This window comes from Hypanus sabinus, chromosome 17 (assembly GCF_030144855.1).
Source record: "Hypanus sabinus isolate sHypSab1 chromosome 17, sHypSab1.hap1, whole genome shotgun sequence".
Taxonomy (NCBI): domain Eukaryota; kingdom Metazoa; phylum Chordata; class Chondrichthyes; order Myliobatiformes; family Dasyatidae; genus Hypanus; species Hypanus sabinus.
The window spans coordinates 48,035,642-48,054,004 of record NC_082722.1 but is presented as its reverse complement, the minus strand read 5'-3'; the positions used below and the strand labels follow the sequence as shown (position 1 = coordinate 48,054,004).

The following is an 18,363-nucleotide window of genomic DNA, read 5'->3' as shown; positions in this document are numbered from 1 at the left end:
ATAACCAAAGGAGAAATTGTAGAGCCAGTTTATTCAAATATTTGGGAAATTCCACATTGACTCCTTACACAATAAATCAGGCTTTGGAAGATCTTAACTGTCAGTGCACCACTTTCATGTATGGCACAGCCCTCCATATTGATTTCTGAGTTTTGGAGCCAAGTCATAGAACAATCACAGTAGAGTAGCAAGAAGTAAGTGTGGACTGTTGGAATATTCTAGGGTCTAATTCCTTTAATTTTTTTAAAATGTAGATTTACTCAACTGAAAAGCCTGAATCTGTCGAATAATAAACTGACAAAATTTCCAGCATCCTTATGTGAAATTGCAACTCTTACCGAAGTCAACCTCTCCTGTAACAGGATACATGACATTCCTGAAGAGATTGGAAACTTAAAGAAGTAAGTATTATAAAATAATTCACATATAGAAGTTAAATAATTTATTTTGTATGCTAATTCACATCTTGGTTTAACTTCTGATGAAAACAGTTACAGTGCCTTCCAAAAGTATTTAGCCCTTTGTTCACATAAGTGAATATTACGACCAGGAATTTTGATCAATTTAACTGAGTTTTTATTTGTAAATCACATGCTCTTGTTTTCACAGTAGAACCCCCAAAAAACAGGGAAAATTGTAAAATATGAAAAACTAAAAATTCAAAAGCTGAAATGTCACTTCAAAAGTATTCATCCCTCTTTGCTCGGTACTTAGTTGAGCCACCTCTTGCTACTATTACACACAGTAGACTTTTTAGTTAAGTCTATTAGTTTTGCACAGCATGATGGAGCAAGTTTCTTCCCTACAAAATTGCTCAAGCTGTGCCAGGTTATTTGGGGAGCGATGGTCAACAGAAATCTCGAGGTCTTGTCAGATGTTGGATCGGGTTGAGGTCAGGATTGTGACAGAGCTACTCAAGGACATCAGTTTTCTTCATTTGAAGCCACTTGGATAGAGAAGGTCCTCAGTTTTTATCCAGGATCTCCCTGTATTTAGCAGCATTCATCCTCCCTTCAATCCTGAGTGGATTTTCAGTCCCTACTGCTGAAAAGCGTTCCCATATCATGATGCTGCCATGAATGGTGTTAGTTGGCTGATGTACATCATTGGATTTGTGTCACACGTACTGCTTACTGTTGATGCCAAAACGTTCCATAACTACCCTTTTTGTGCATGGCCTTCGAGATTGTGGAGCCACAAAACTTATCTCCAGATGTTGCCACTGACTTGTGCAGCTCAAGTCAGTTTGTGGAGAACAATGGCAATAGTAGGAGTGGCTACAGTGATGCTAACATTCCCTCTAAGTATAGAGTGACAGTCTGACCTGGGCTATGTGGCTGTGGTTTCATGATTTTTTCCACTTTTTCGTGAGTTACTGCACCAAGCTCTGAGGTATGTTCAGTGCCTTTGCGATGGTCTTGTATTCTTACCCAGATTTGTGCTTTTCTATTATCATTTCCCTGACTTGTCTTGAATGCTCTTTTGTCTTCATTTTGGTTTGATCTGTTGAAGATCTACCATACTGTTGGACTTTACAGAGAAAGGGGATGCTTATTCGGATGTACGTCCAATTTTGTACATCAACATATTGTGTGAGTTTTGTAAGGTAATATACAGTATTGCACCTGAGGAAAGTAAGCATAGTAATTACAAAGAGGATGAATATTTTATTCCTCACGATATTGGTTTTTAATTTTTAGTAAATTGTTGACATTTATTAAATTGGAATTTTTCTTTTGAATCTGCACGATGCACAATGTTTTGTAGATTAGCTCAAAAAACTATACTTCAATGTATTTTAAATTTAGAAAATGAGACAGTAAAATGTGTAAATAGTTGTGGGGGTGGAATACTTTTTTCAAGCCATGGTATTTTTTTATTTGTCAATTTATGCTTATCTAAATTTTCAATGCCTATGAAATGTTTGCATAAGTCATCCAATAGTGCATAATCACATGCAAAATACATCTGTTCTCACATTAATTTCTCTTCTTTTTATCTTTGTAATATCTTTAATTTTATTGATCCCAAAACAACAAGCAAAATCTACCAGTTTTATGTCTATTGTTCAGCTTTTTTCTGTAATTGATATTGAGTTACTGATTTTTAAAAAAAATTATGCGATTATGACAGAAAAAGGCCATTCTACTATTCTTGGTGCTGTGATAGGTAGCGGTTTTGGAGTTCAATTACAGCGCCATCTGTAAGGAGTTTGTACATTCTCCCCATGACCACATGGGTTTTCTCCAGATGTTCTGGTTTTCTCCCACAGTCCAAAGACATACCAGTTAGTAGGTTAAATTGGTCATTGTAAATTGTCCTGTTTCTAGGCTAGTGTTTAGGTGGGCTGCTGGGCATTGCGGCATGTTGGGTCGTAAGGGCCCATACAGCTTTTGTAGTTCTAAATAAATAAATAAATAAACAAACAAACAAGTTAAATATAGATTTCACATAATCTCTCCTCTTTTTAACCACCACTCTCAATCGATCTTTAAGTTGCTTTTATATATCAATTAGCCTCCCTTCTTTTGATTCCCTCAACTATTTTGTGATGGCACATTCTGCAGTGGACTATCTATTAGGAAAGATGCATCTCTTGAATTTGCTATTGGATTTACTAAGAGTCATCAGATTGTATTGCATGGAAAGAAGTGTTCTGGCCCAGTATTGCCCAGTGTCCCATCTGCTCGCATTTGACCATAGCCCTCTAAACCTCTCCATCCATGCAGCTTTTAAATGTTGTTGATGTAGCTGCTTCAACCACTACTAACGGCTCATTTCCAAATAGATACCACCCTTTGTGTGAAAAAGCTGCACTGATATCCCTTATAAATCCATTACTGCTGATCTTAAACCTGTGCCCTCTTGTTTTTAGCACATCCCCTTGGGAAAAGGACTGTGCTTTCACCCTATGCCCCTACATTCAAGAGAATAAAGTCCTACACCTCTTCTGGCAACTCAAGGCCCCAAATCCAGGCAACATCCTGGTAAATATTTTCTGCGTTTTTCCTATAACAGGTGACCACAACTGTACGTAATACTTCAGATGCAGTCTTGACAACATCTTGTATAGCTCATAATTTCCCAACTCCTATTGGGTGTGCTCCAAATGAAGAAGACCAGCCTGCCACCTTCGCCACCCTCTCTACATACCTGTGACTTTCAGAAAAGTGTGCACTTGTAGTGAATAAATAGTTGACATTTTGGACCAAGGTCTTTTATCAGGACTAGAAAGGAAGTGGGAAGATAGCAGAATAAGAAGGTGGTGGTGGGAGGGGGGAGTGAAGTGTGAAGTTGGGAGGTAGAAAGGCAAAGAGCTGGAGAAGGAGGAATCTGATAGGAGAGGAGAGTGGACCATGGGAGAAAAGAAAGGAAGAGGGGCTCCATGGGGTGGGTGGTAGGCAGCTGAGGAGAAGAGGTAAATGGCCAGAGTGGGGAATTGAAAAGGGAAGGGGAACCGGGGGGGGGGAAAAGTTAACAGAAGTTGGAGAAATTATTGTTCATGCCATTAAGTTGGAGGCTACCTAGATGGAATGTAAGGGTTGCTCCTCCACCCTGAGAGTGGCTCTATCATGGCTGAAGAGGCGGCCATGGGCCAACATGTTAGAGCAGGAATGGTGATAAGAAATAAAGTGGTTGGCCTCCGGGAAATTCAGTTTTCGCAGATAGAGCAGAGGTGCTTGGCAAAAAGCCCCACCCCCACCCCAGACTATTTGTGGCCTTGAATGGAGGTAAGGGAGGAGGTGAATAGGCAGATATAGTACTTCTGTCATTGCAGGAATAAGTGCCAGGAGGGAGATTAGTGTGGAGGGACAAATGGACACGGGGATCATGTAGGGAGCGATCCCTGAGGAAAGTGAAGAATGGGAGGGAGGTAAAGGTGTTTTTGGAGTTAGGGTCTGTTGAACATGGCGTAAGTTGTGGAGAATGATGTATTGGATTCAGAGGCTCATGGAATGCTAACTGAGGACAGGAGGAACTCTTATCCCTTTTAAGGTAGCGGACGATGGGGTGAGCTCAGTGTCTGGGAAATGGAGGAGATGTGGACAAGGGCAGCATCAGTGGTGAATGGACGGAAGCCCTATTCTTTGAAGGAGGAGGATAACATCTGCAATGTCCTGAAATCTGGGAATAGATGTGACAGAGACAAGGAAATGGCAGTTTTACAGGAGACAGGGTGGGAAGAGGTATAGTCTTAGCCTGAAACATTGACTATTTATTCATTTCAATAGATGCTGCCTGACCTGCTAAGTTCGCCCAGTATTTTGTGTGTGTTGCTCTGGATTTCCAGGATCTGCAGAATCTTTTTTTATATACAAGTACTCCCTGGTTTGATCTCCTAAAAGCAATACCTCATATATATCTTTATTAAAAGCCATTTGTCAGTCTTCAGCCCATGTACCCAGCTGGTCAAGATCCCAATGTAATTTTTTATTATCTTATACACTGCCTGCAATACCACTTATTTTTGTGTCATCCTCATATAGAAATGACTTGTTAAATATTATGTATTGGCCACGTTGTGCACTGCTTCAGTCAGTGGTTCTGGAGGGAATCTCTGGAAAACATCATTACACATTGCACATTGGAGGTTTTGAGCAAATGGTGATCCTGCAATGCTACCCGTTGCAGCACTAAATTTCAAGGTGGGCCTCAGTCTTTTGAGGCCCTTTAACTGCCTTACTCAACACATTTCCATTCGTTTGACCTAGATGTGAAAAATAGGTGGTTTCTTTTTCTGTAGTTTAAACTAATATCAATGTTTTGAACTAGATTTTTGTACATGTTGTGAATTAACAATTTTTTAATTTTCATTTATTTTTTGAAAAATCTATTTCAATTTTTTAAAAACCTATCTCAGGATTACAAAATTTTACCACGCCCTTAGGGATCTCATGGATAAAGCTTTCAGATACCCTCAGAAGCGGAAGTATTTCATATCTATCTTTATTGTCTTTCCTTCTGTTAATTTTAATTTAAAATGTACCTTTTAGATAAATGTACATTTATCTATTTTCACGCAGTTTTGAAACTGTTCTTGATTAAGAGGAGCCTGTTACTAAATCTTTTCTCAACTAGCACTTCAGGTGTCCCCCCCCCCCCCCACCCCACCCCTCACGCCAATGTTTTCTGAACTGTATCAGCATTTGTGCTTTTCAACAAGTTAGGGTGTTATTTAATGTAAATTTATAGAGAAAATATATAATTTCTTTTCTTTCCAAGTCTACAGACTTTGATTCTGGATGGGAATTGTCTTCAGAGTTTGCCCTCAGAATTGGGAAATGTGCAGCAGCTGATTCATCTTGGCTTGTCCTTCAATGACTTCAAAGCGATCCCAGCAGTGTGTACGATTTTGACAGCTATAGATAAACTTAGCATGGCTGGAAACCATTTGCAGACATTAACATTGGAAACACTGGGACAGATGACTCACATTAAGCACCTAGATCTTAGGTAAGGATTTATTAAATACAAAGCCTGGGGCTGTATGAATTCACTTAACTGACACTGTCTCTGCAATTTGGTTGCACATTATCACAAACAAATAGTGTATTAAGATTACTGAGAACTAATCTGTAACCAAATATAATCAAAAAGAGTTCACTTTATACTCAATGAATTTGCAGTAACTTAATCTACTAATAACTAAATTACAATTCATTATGCTTTAAATTAAAGATAATTTTCTCAAGTTTCTGAAAACCGGATTTGTGGATTTTAGAGCATGCCTTTTTCTATTATTCTTGAGGGAATGGAATGTTTGTGCAGACTGAATGTGATGTTGAAGTCACAAATTTAGGAACTTAGTTAAGTATGTAATTAATTCCAGATTTACTGGAATCCCCATGTATGTTTATATATATCAGTGTATGTTTATATATATCAGTGTATGTTTTGTATTGTAATGCCTAAAATACTCTATTATCATCCACTGGAAAGCTACGTATTTATCTGCCTATCCATGGCAAATAACTATGGTTTTGCAAACTTGTGCAATTTCTTCCACGTGACCTCTGGATTACATTTATAACAGTTTTTTTTATCCTCTGTAGGAAGTTGCATAATGAGTTGTTTTCAAATGTTAGACCACAAGGTATAGGAGCGGCAGTAGGCCATTCAGCCCATCAAGTCTGCTCACCATTCAATCATGGGCTGATCCAATTCTTCCAGTCATCCCCACTCCCCTGCCTTCTCCCCATTCCCTTTGATGCCCTGGCTAATCAAGAACCTATCTATCTCTGCCTTAAATGCACCCAATGACTTGACCTCCACAGCCACTTATGGCAACAAATTCCACAGATTTACCACCCTCTGACTAAAGTAATTTCTCCACATCTCTGTTCTAAAAGGACATACTTAAATCCTGAAGTTCTGCTCTCTTGTCCTAGACTCCCCTACCATAGGAAGTAACTTTGTCATATTTAATCTGTTCAGGCCTTTTAACATTCGGAATGTTTCTATGAAATCTCCCCTCATTCTCCTAAACTCCATGGAATACAGTCCAAGAGCTGCTGGGCGTTCCTTATACAGTAAACCTTTCATTCCTGGAATCATTCTAGTTGATCTTCTCTGAACCCTCTCCAATGTCAGTATATCCTTTCTAAAATAAGAACCCCAAAACTGCACACAATACTCCAAGTGTGGTCTCATGAGTGTTTTACAGAGCCTCAACATCACATCCCTGCTCTTATGTTCTATACCTCTAGAAATGAGTGCCAACATTGCATTCGCCTTCTGCACCATCGACTCAACCTGGAGGTTAACCTTTAGGTTATCCTGCACAAAGACTCCCAGGTCCCTTTGCATCTCTGCATTTTGAATTCTGTCCCCATCTAAATAATAGTCTGCCACCAAAGTGCATGACCATACACTTTCCAAGTTGTATTTCATTTGCCACTTCTTTGCCCATTCCCCTCAACTATCTTAAGTCTTCCTGCAGGCTCTCAGTTTCCTCAACACTACCCACTCTTCCACCTATCTTTGTATCATTGGCAAATTTACACACAAATCTATTAATCCCACAGTCCAAATAATTGACATACGTTGTAAAAAGCAGCGGTCCCAACACTGACCCTGTGGAACTCCACTGGTAACCTGCAGCCAGCCAGGTCCCTTTACTCCCACTCTGTTTTCTGCCAATCAGCCAATGCTCCACCCATGCTAGTAACTTCCTTGTAATTCCATGGGCTCTTATCTTGCTAAGCAGCCTCATGTGCAGCACCTTGTCAAAGGCCTTCTGAAAAATCCAAGTACATTGCATCTCCATTGTCTACCCTGCTTGTAATTTCCTCAAAAAAAAGCAGTAGGTTAGTCAGGCAGGATTTTCCTTTCAAGAAATCATGCTGGCTTTGGCCTATCTTGTCATATGCCTCTAGGTATTCCATAATCTCATCCCTAACAATCAATTCCAACAATTTCCCAACCACTGATGTCAGGCTAACAGGCCTATAGCTTCTTTCCTGCTGCCTCCCACCCTTCTTAAATAGCAGAGTAACATTTGCAATTTTCCAGTCAACCGGTACAATCCCAGATCTATCAATTCTTTAAAGATCATGGTTCATGCCACCGCAATCTCTCCAGCTACTTCCTTCAGAACCCGAGGGTGCATTCCATCAGGTCCAGGAGATTTATCCACCCTCAGACCATTAAGCTTAATGAGCACCTTTTCAGTCGTAATTTTCACTGCACAAACTTCACTTCCCTGACACTCTTGAGTGTCCAGTATACTGCAGAGATCTTCCACTGTGAAGACTGATGTAAAATACACATTCAGTTCCTCTGCCATCTCTGCGCATCTTATTACAATATTTCCAGCGTCATTTTCTATTGGTCCTATATCTACCCTCGACTCTCTTTTACCCTTTATATACTTAAAAAAAGCTTCCTTGCTATTAGTCGCCAGTTTCCTTGCATAATTAATCTTTTCCTTAATGACCTTCGTAGTTTTCTTCTGCAAGTTTTTAAAAGCTTCCCAATCCTCTTATCTTCCCACTAGCTTTGGCTTCCTTGTATGCCCTCTCTTTTGCTTTTACTTTGGCTCTGACTTCACTTGTCAGCCAGCTGTGGTAGTGTCCTTCTTCCATTCAAAAATTTCTTCTTATCTGGAATATATCTGTCTTGCACTTCCCTCATTTTTTGCAGAAACTCCAGCCGTTGTTGCTCTGCTGTCCTTCCTGCTTAGTGTCCATTTCCAGTCAACTTTGGCCAGTTCTCCTTTCGTGCCATTGTGATTTCCTTTATTCCATTGAAATACTGACACATTGGAATTAAGCTTCTCTTTCTCAAATTTGAAAGTAAACTCGATTATATTGTGATCACTGTTCCCTAAGGGTTCCTTAACCGTAAGCTCTCTTCTTACCTCCAGATCACCCAACACCCAATCCAGCACAGCCGATCCCCCTAGTGGGCTCAACAACAAGCTGTTCTAAAAAGCCATTCCTTAGACATTCTACAAATTCTCCCTCTTGAGGTCTAGTACTGACCTGATTTTCCACTTTCATGTTAAAATCCCCAATGATTATCAGAAATCCCCTTCTGACATGCTTTTTCTAACTCTTGCTGTAGTTTGTAATCCACATCCCAGCTGCTGTTTGGAGGCCTGTATACAACTGCCATGAGAGTCCTTTTACCCTTGCCATTTCTTAACTCAACCCATAGAGGCTCTACACCTTCTGATCCAATGTTATCCCTCTCTAATGATTTAATATTATTTCTGATATACAGGACCCCTCCCCCCCCACCTACTAACCAATCTTTCTGATCTACCGTATATCCTTGGACGTTCAGCTTCCAATGGCAGCCATCTCTTAGCCCTGTGGTCCCCAACCACCGGGCCGTGAACCGGTACCAGGCCACAAAGCATGTGCTACCGGGCCGCGAGGAACAATATGATTTGGTGATATGAAACGATACGAGTCAGCTGCACCTTTCCTCATTCCCTGTCACGCCCACAGTTGGAACTTGAACACACGCGAGGTCATTACCCATGCGTCATCCACGTCAGCGCGGGAAGATGATCAACTCCTTGAGCTTGCAAATGACGGTGGGCTGAGAAGTATGTTTGACATAACATCTCTGCCGGCGTTCTAGATCAAAGTCAAGGCTGAATATCCTGAGGTAGTCACGAAAGCACTGAAAATGTTGCTTCCATTTCCAACATCATACCTCTGCAAAGCGAGCTTTTCTGCAATGAATGCAAGGAAAAATAAATTGCAGAATAGATTGGACATAAGGAATTCCCTTCGAGTATCGCTGTCTCCCATCACCCTCGATGGGACCGTCTTGTTGCAGGGAAACAAGTCCAGGGCTCCCACTGATTCAGCGATATTGGTGTGTTGCAATGATTTTATGTTCATATGGGGAAAATATGTGCTGTGTGTTTAATATTAAATTTGTTAGATATACCCTTTTAGAAACAAAATTGAGTGTATTAGCCACTTCTAAGTGATTTAGTTGACTTACCCCTATATTCTGGTCATGATTAACACCATGCCCCCAACACCCCCCCCCACAAGTCGGCCGGTCCGCAAGAATACTGTCAATATTAAACCGGTCCGTGGTGCAAAAATGGTTGGGGACCCCTGCCTAAGCCTAGTTTCAGAGATGGCCACAATGTCATACTTGCCAATCTGGAGCTGAACTTCAAGATCATCCATTTTATTTCTTATGCTGTGTGCATTCAAATATAACACTTTCAGTCCAGCATTTGTTGCTTTCTGTTTTAACTGCACCATGCCTCTATTGCCCTGTAACTCATCCCACTGGCTGTGATTATGTCTTATCTCCTTCCTGTCCTTTCTATTATCTCTGTTGCATGCTATCTTTGATTTATTTGACGAAAATTGAAGTGAACGTGCCAGATTGCACATGTATGGAGTTTTTCTGTAAATATGTACCGTTGAAATTTAATATTGCTGCTGTATTTCTGATTCTTGTAGTCACTTTGAAACTATTATCTTAAATATTTTTGGTGGGATATGTTATGAAATTTACAGAAATATTTAATAGTTGGTCAAAACTAAGATGACATATTTGCAGAAGTTTTGAGATAAATGCATGTGCATACATGTTGAGACTGTTATAAATTTTTAAGTGAATAGGTAGCCTCTGTAAAGAGAACATTTCAGGAATAATCTTATAAAATATTAATTTGAATTGCACTGGCAAACATTTTCTCAATAAATTGCAGTGATAGATGGAATTGAACTGGGCACTTGTTTGTTATTCATATCAGCAAGTAACACCTCTTCCTAGTGTCAGGTGCAGGCCTAATGACATCATTATGTAAATATGTATGTGCATCATGTTTTTAACATAATCAAAATCAGGTTTTGTGTGTGAATGTATATGTATGTATATAAAATATGTGTGTTTGTATATGTGTATAAGTAATGCAAAAAAAGAGGGGAGTAGGAGGTGAGGTAGTGTTCATGGATCCAGTGTTTATTCAGAAATTGATGGTGGAGGGGAAGAACCTGTTCCTGAAACATTAAGTGTGTGTCTTCTGGCTCCTGTAACATGACCTTAACGGTAGCAATGAGAAGAGGGCATATCCTGGGTGAAGATAGTCCTAGATGATAAAAGCTGCCATTTTGAGACATTGCCTTGTAAGGTGTCTGGGGAGGCAAGTATCCATGATGGAGGTGGTTGAGTTTACAACTTTCTGGAGCTCTTTCAGATCCTGTGCAGTGCCCCCCACCCACCCCATGCCAGACGCTGATGCATCCAGTTAGAATGATCTTCATGGTAAATCTGTAGAAACTTGCAAGTGTTTTTGCAACATACCAAATCTTCTCAAATGAAATATTTCTGATGTCGTGACTTCTTAGTAATTACATCAATATGTTGGGCCCAGGATAGATCTTCAGAGATGTTGACATCCAGGAACTTGAAACTGCTCACCCTTTCCACTTTTGATCCCTCAATGAGGACTGATGTGTGTTCCCTCAACTTCACCTTCCTGAAGTCCGCAATCAATTCCTTGGTCTTACTCATGTTGAATGGGGTGATGTCTGCTCTCACCCCATCTGCCCGCCACCCCACTCGGGATAGGGTTCCCCTTGTCCTCACTTACCACCCCACCAGCCTCTGGGTCCAACGTATAATTCTCCGTAATTTGCGCCACCTCCAACGGGATCCCACTACCAAGCACATCTTTCCCTACCCCACTTTCTGCTTTCCGCAGGGATCACTGCCTATGCGACTCCCTTGTCCATTTCCCACCCCCACCCCCATTCCTTTCCAATGATCTGCCTCCTGGGATTTATCCTTGTAAGTGGAACAAGTGCTACACATGCCCTTACACTTCCTCTCTCACCTTCCTCACACTTCACCTGTGAGTCGGCTGGTCTGAGAGACTGTTTCACTGACCAGCTACACGCTGTCCGCCAGAGAAAGCAGGATCTCCCAGTGGCCACACATCTTAATTCCACATCCCATTCCCATTCTGATATGTCTATCCATGGCCTCCTGTACTGTCAAGATGAAGCCACACTCAGGTTGGAGGAACAACACCTTATATTCCGTCTGGGTAGCCTCCAACCTGATGGCATGAACATTGATTTTTCAAACTTCCGTTAATGCCCCTCCTCCACTTCTTACCCGATCCCTTATTTATTCCCCCCCCTCCTTTTTTTTCTCTCTCTCTGCCCATCACTCTTTGCCTGTTCTCCATCTCCCTCTGGTGCTCCCCTTCCCCTTTCATTCTCCCTAGGCCTCCTGTCCCATGATCCTTTCCCTTCTCCAGCTCTGTATCCCTTTTGCCAATCACCTTTCCAGCTCTCAGCTTCACCCCACCCCCTCAGGTCTTCTATCATTTTGGTTTTCCCCCTCCCCCTCCTACTTTCAAATCTCTTACTGTCTTTTCTTTCAGTTAATCCTGACGAAGGGTCTCGGCCCGAAACATCGACAGTGCTTCTCCCTATAGATGCTGCCTAGCCTGCTTTGTTCCACCAGCATTTTATGTGTGTTGTTTGAATTTCCAGCATCTGCAGATTTCCTCGTGTTTGAGTGTAAGGTTGTTGTTGTGACGCCACTCAACCAACTGATCTCTCGCTTCTCATCACCATCTGAAATTTTGCCAACAGTAGTTGTGTTCTCGGCAAATTTATAGATGGCACGTGAGCCACACAGTCATGGGTGTCTAGAGTGGGCTAAGCATGCATTGTTGAGGTGCATGAGTGTTGATTGTAAGTAAGGTGGAGATGTTATTTCCGTTCCACACAGACTGTGGTCTCCCATTGTGGAAGTGAAGGACCCATGTACAGAGGGAAATACGGAGGCCCAGGTTTTGGAGCTTGTTTGTTAGAACTGAGAATATGATTGTGTTGAACGCTGAGCTGTAATCAGTGAACAGCAGCCTGACATGGGTATTACTATTATCTAGGTGATCCAAGTCCAAATGGAAAGCCAGTGGCGATAGGCAAATTGCAGCAGGTGCAAGTTCTTAGGCTGGAGTTGATTCTAGCCATGACCAACCTCTCAAAGCACTTCATCACAGAAGATGTGAGTGCCATAGGACGATAGTCATTGAGACAGCCCCCGCCCCCCAGACACTGGTGTGCATCCTATTATTGCAGGCTTCAGGATTGATGGGTTATACCACTTGGTGTTTAGGTCCTGAAGTAGGTGACAAATAGTTATACAAGGAGTGAATTCCCATTGAGTCTTCATCTTTAATGAACAGTGCATTCTTAAACTCAGATTTTTAGGCCAAATATTTTGGGATCAGGGCAACCTTTGGCTACGTGCTTATACTTGGATAATTTCTATGGAGGTTAAGGTAGTTCTCAGCTCTTTGGTCTTGCATTCCAGGCAGCAGCAGCATTGAATATTAGTATAAGAGTTGGGACATCATAATACTAGGCATATTGTAGCTTTCCGACTTTTTTTGCAGGATCATCAGAGAGGTCGACAAGGCATTTCGACCTGAGGAATAATGTATCATTTTGATTTCAGTGATGAGTTTGTGGCATATCAGATACTTGTCAACATTGCTGGCTTCTCACAAGCTTAAGCAGCTTTTGTTTTATTCCTTTATATGGGTTTCTGTTATGAGCAGCAACTGCACAGGCATAAGCACTTAGTCTAAGAATTAAGTGCAGGCTCCCACCATTGACATCCTCTCTGAGTGGACCTGTGCCTAGCATCCCAGAACTGCCTTCTTACCTCCCAGAATCACCATCTTACCTCCTGATCAGGTCTCCAGCTCCTGACATTACAATCTCCTGTTCACCCACTCCACTGTCACAATCACATTATTAACTCCTGACCTCATCCCACAATCCTCATCAAAATCACCAGTACTCAAATCCATCACAATATACGTAATTCTCTAACGGAATCCCACCACCAAACACAACTTTTCCTCTTTCCTCTTCTTCTCCACCCCCCCCCCCGTTATAATTCCACTGCCCATTCATGTTCTGACATCAATCCACAGCGTCCCCTACAGTTGCGATGAAGCCACACTCGCGTTGGATGAACAGCACCTTATATTCCGTTGAGTAGCCTTCGACCTGATGGCATGAATGTCGATTTCCTAAACTTCTGGTAATGCCCAACCCCCCAGCACTCTCTCACCTTATCTCCTTGCCTACCATCACCTCCCACTGGTGCTCCTTCTCCCTTTTCTTTCTTCCATGGCCTTCTGTCCTCTCCTATCAGACACCCCCTTCTCCAGCCCTGTATCTCTTTCACCAATCAACTTCCCAGTTCTTTACTTTATCTCTCCCCCTTCAGTTTCACCTATCACCTTGTGTTTCTCTCTCCCCTCCCCCATCTTTAAAATCTACTTGTCTTTTTTTCCTCATGGCTTGCTAAGTTCCTCCAGCATTTAGTGTGAATTGTGTGAATTTACAGTATCTGCAGATATTCTCTTGCGTGCAGATGTATCTTAAACTATGTATTTGTATCTGCCTCTGCCACTTCCTCTGGAAAGAACAAATCTATACACCCACCATCTTCTGTGCAGAAAAACTTGGCCATTGGTTTCTCTTTTAATCTGTTCTTGGTTTCCCCTCCCCCTCCCCTGTGTCAGATCTGATTCACTGTCCTGTAGATTGTTTGGATTTTGAATGTTGCTAGCAATTGCCATAATTTGTAGATTGCATCATTCTTTTTTAACTCCTCCATGGCCTTGCTGTTACCCAATGCTCTGAAACTTCCTCCAGCACAATGACCTTTTAGATCACTGCACTCATAATTCTGGCCTCCTGTACGTTCTTGAATTTACCACATTGGTGTTGTGTCTGTTGAACTCTGCGGTTTGAAATCAGTATGCAAGTTTCTTCCCCACATGCCCTTAAAGTTTAAAATAAAATTCAACTGTTTAAAAATCTCGTTTTGTGGTAGTGTTAAATTCTGTTGATAGCACTTCACAGGGTATTTTAGTACATTAAACTTTCTGTATGAATGTAGTTTATTGCTGTTGAATGCTCCAAAGTCTGGTGACTGTTGAATAATGGAATAGGTGTACGGATGAAAACAAAAAATTGCAGATGTTGGAATTCTGAAATGGAAATAGAAAATGCTGGACTCACTCAGCAGGTCAGGCAGAATGCCCGAGACAGAAAAGCAGAGTAGTTAATATTAATGGTAGGTCATTAATCTGAAGCAATAATTGTTTTACTCTCTGTGCAAATTCTGGCAAATCTAGTGAGAACTTCCAGCATTTTCTGTTTCTATTTCAGATGCACGAAAGAATTGATTTCCAGCATGATGGGGAATATATTATGATACCACAGGTCACCAAAAGATGGCAATAAGACCCTCAGCAAGTAACAGTGTGGTCTTGGAGGAGCATCTTTAGGGTTGAATATTTTTATGGGAGAAATAAGTTAATCCAAGATATCCAATTGTCAGGATGTATGTATACCATTTAAATATTTTTCATAATTTTCAGACTGTGTCAAGTTGTGCAAATGCACATTTTCCTCTCTTTTCACCCCCTTTTACCTCTGACCCCACTCCATTCTCCATCCATCCAACAGGCTTAGAAATTCTAGTATACTCTGATGATTATGCATAATTGTCTCAAAGCAATGTAACTATAAACATTATGGTTTCAATCCTGCCACTGCAAACACATTTACAACCCTTGTGCCATAGTCATTCCAGGATCCTGAGAGGTCATCATTGGGTATTCCAGGAGAGACTGGACTTTCATAATTTAGCAGTAGACTAGACCTCAGGTAGTGCAGGGTCCTTGACATGCTTTACCCTACTGGATCCCCCATTCCATGGGGGTCAGGGGAGGGGGGATTGGGGAGCACTGAACTCCCCTCTATCTGGCTCAGGTTCTAATACATTATAACCACTGTTCTCTTCTGACTCTGATTATTCTACCTTCCTCATTCACTTATCGTTCTGCCTTGTCACTTGATGAGGCACATGACTTTTCATCTCTTGCTGGAGTTAATGATGCTCACCTTCTCCCCTGTCTCAACCACTTGTCTGTCTAAGATTCAATTCAGGCTGCGATTCTAATCACGGAACATTGTGTTCCTCACATCTCAGTGAGATAAGTAACAGATTGTGATGGGTTTCAGTGTTGGTGATCCTGATGAGGGTTGTGGGATTAGGTCAGGAGTAATATGACCTAATTGTGGCTGTGGAGTGGGTGAACAGTGTGACCTACAAGAGATTGTTACATCTGGAATTTGTAGAGCTGATCAGGAGGTAAGATATTGGTTCTGGGTGTCACACACAGTTCAGCTCAGAGGGGATGTCGATGGTGGGAGCCTGAAGATTCAGTCCTTATTCCTGTGATGTTGCTGCTAGTAAGTTTTTCATTGCACCTGTGCATGCTTGTACTCGTGTGATGATAAACTCAACTTTGACTTTGAGACTTGCATTAATTGAGTCTTAACCTAATAGCGCAATCTAAGTCAATGTGGCTCAGAAAATGGATATTATTTAATGCACATCTGATGGAAAAAGATCCATCAGTTGTGTAAGCTTGGATAATGCCAGAAGGAGTAGATAAATTTCTAAATGAAGCATGGTGATCCAGATATAGTCGTTAACACATTGCACTTCATGAAAAGTGTATCTTCAGTTGCACAGTTCTGAAGTAAGTAGCACTACTTGGTCTAATTTCTAAGCGATTATCAAAATAAACATTTTGCCATTGGCTTTGTTCTTTGTCCAAGTCTTCCTAGCTTCTTTCCCCTCTTGAAGCTCAAGACCATCAATACCTGAGGGTCACTGTTAACCAGAAATGCGTTGGGACCAGTCACAAATACTATGGCTACAAGAGCAAGTCAGACAGTGGGTGCCATGCAGCAAGTCACCCTTCTTACTATCCATTTAAAGAGCTTAGGTCAGGACCTGGGGAAATACTTGCCACTTGTTTGGGTGTGGGCAGTACCATCAATACAGGAAATATTTCTCCTGTAGGAAAGGTTATTAATAAGATTGAAAAAGTACAGAAAAGATTAACAAGGATGTTGCTGGGATTTGAGGATCTGAGTTATAGGAAAGGGTTGAAAAGATTAAGACGTTATTCCCTAAGGTGTAGGAGAATGAGGGGAGATTTGATAGAGGTATACAAAATGTGGGTGATGAGGTGGAGATAAGTATCAAAATTTACCAAAGGAGGTGCAAGGCACTTTTTTCCTCTGCAGGTCAACCTTGGGCAAGGTGTAGCACCTGCTTAGCACGCCTCCCTCACCCTGATCATGTTCACGTGGAGCCATGGGAGCATGTGGAGGGTGGTCGTATGAGCAACTGGTGCATATCACAAGACCTGGTTATGCGACTTCTGGTGCCAGGTAGACAACCCAAGCCGGTAAGCAAGGATAGCTGTTTGCATTAGAGTCATCTCTCTGGTATCCTCTTAATTTTTCAGCATCAAAAACAAACTGACAACTTGTTCATTAGCTGCCTTCTATGCCTTTACATTCTACAAATCACCTGCCTACAATCATTACATTTCAAAGATAATATGCTGCTTGTGAAGATGTTATCTGGAAGTATATCTAATGTAAGTCTTTCTAATGCAAGTATTCTACTAAATTATTCATCATTGTGGAAAATAGCTGAACTACAGGTGAGCTCAACAAAGGTTTATGAGAAAGTTTAAATAATTTTTCTACTTTCCGGTTGAACATCAATGGTTTCAAATTGGCTTAAGAAGTTGGAAAGGATTTATGTGTTTTCCCTACTTATCTAAGGTATTAGCAAAATGGAAAGTTTAAATTTAAGTACTGATTAGTAAAAGAATTCCACGTAACCCTTTCCCTACTGAAATTATATCGCCAATTTTAAATTTCTTCAGATTCTTATTCTCATATTCCGCTGTTTTTTTTAATCATGCAGAACTTACAGAATTTTGATTTTTTAAAAGAAATATCAGATATTTTATTGCCATGCTATTGTCTTCATAAACTAATTTTTGTCAATGAGTGCAATTTATTATCTGTAATTTAGACATTTATTTCTCTTTAGTAATTGTTATATGCAGGCAAAGAATTTTCACTTCATGTTTCAAGTTTTACTAGTTGGTGTACTAATAAGTGTGCTATTTTTTTTCATTTGGGCTCCAATCTATGTTTGTTTCTTTATTAGGTTGAATTCAATTGAGTCAGTGATGATGGGCAACTTGGAAGCTATTAATCATGTAACTTATCTGGATCTGCGTGACAATCTCCTGACTGAACTTGACTTGAGTGTGTTTGCAAGTATTGAACATTTGCATTGTGAACGTAACAATCTGTCCACCCTTACTTTAAGTGGCTTTTCTCTGAGGACATTATATGCAGGCTCCAACCGTAAGTAAATAGGATTTTGGTCACTTCCTGTAAATTGGCATTTCCTTCTACAGCCTAAATTGATGGTTATGATGCAAATAGTATGCAAATATGTTGCAATTTGGTGCTTACCAAACTGAGGTAGTTTAGGGGAAAAAAGCCATTCAATTTATGTCTTGCAAAGGATACACTGGCATCTGGAATGACTGTTGTCTTTGAGAAATTGTACCCTGAGATATGAAGGGTGAAATAAAACATGACATCTCTAGGGGGCAAGAGTGGTAGTAAAACGGCCAGATCTGAAGTACAGAGAAGCATTGTTTCAATAGTTACATTTAATATCAGAAACGTTTGCAATATATATCCTGAAATTCTTGTTCTTAGCAGACATCCATGAAAACAAGTGCCCCAAAGAATGAGTGACAATTAAAATCCCAAAGCCCCCCCCTTACTCATCCCTTCCATACACAAACAGCAGCAAAGTGATAGCCCTCCCCCACTACTTCAGCAAAAACCATCAGCATCCTCCACCCACCAAGCAAGCAATAGCAAAGCCCCCAAGGGAGACCATGATCTACAGCAGAACAAAAATTAATAATTCTTCATACAACTT

General features: G+C 40.9%; 1 protein-coding gene across 3 annotated transcripts in view; it reads left to right on the top strand.

The window, feature by feature from the left end:
* Positions 1-18,363, top strand: part of LOC132406893 (PH domain leucine-rich repeat-containing protein phosphatase 2-like) — a 141,957-nt gene that overhangs the window by 77,832 nt on the left and 45,762 nt on the right. For all 3 annotated transcript variants that reach the window (XM_059993004.1, XM_059993003.1, XM_059993005.1), the window contains 3 exons: positions 255-401; positions 5,224-5,454; positions 17,569-17,771. In XM_059993004.1, coding sequence (XP_059848987.1) covers positions 255-401; positions 5,224-5,454; positions 17,569-17,771 — 581 coding nt within the window. The remainder of the gene's footprint in view (positions 1-254; positions 402-5,223; positions 5,455-17,568; positions 17,772-18,363) is intronic.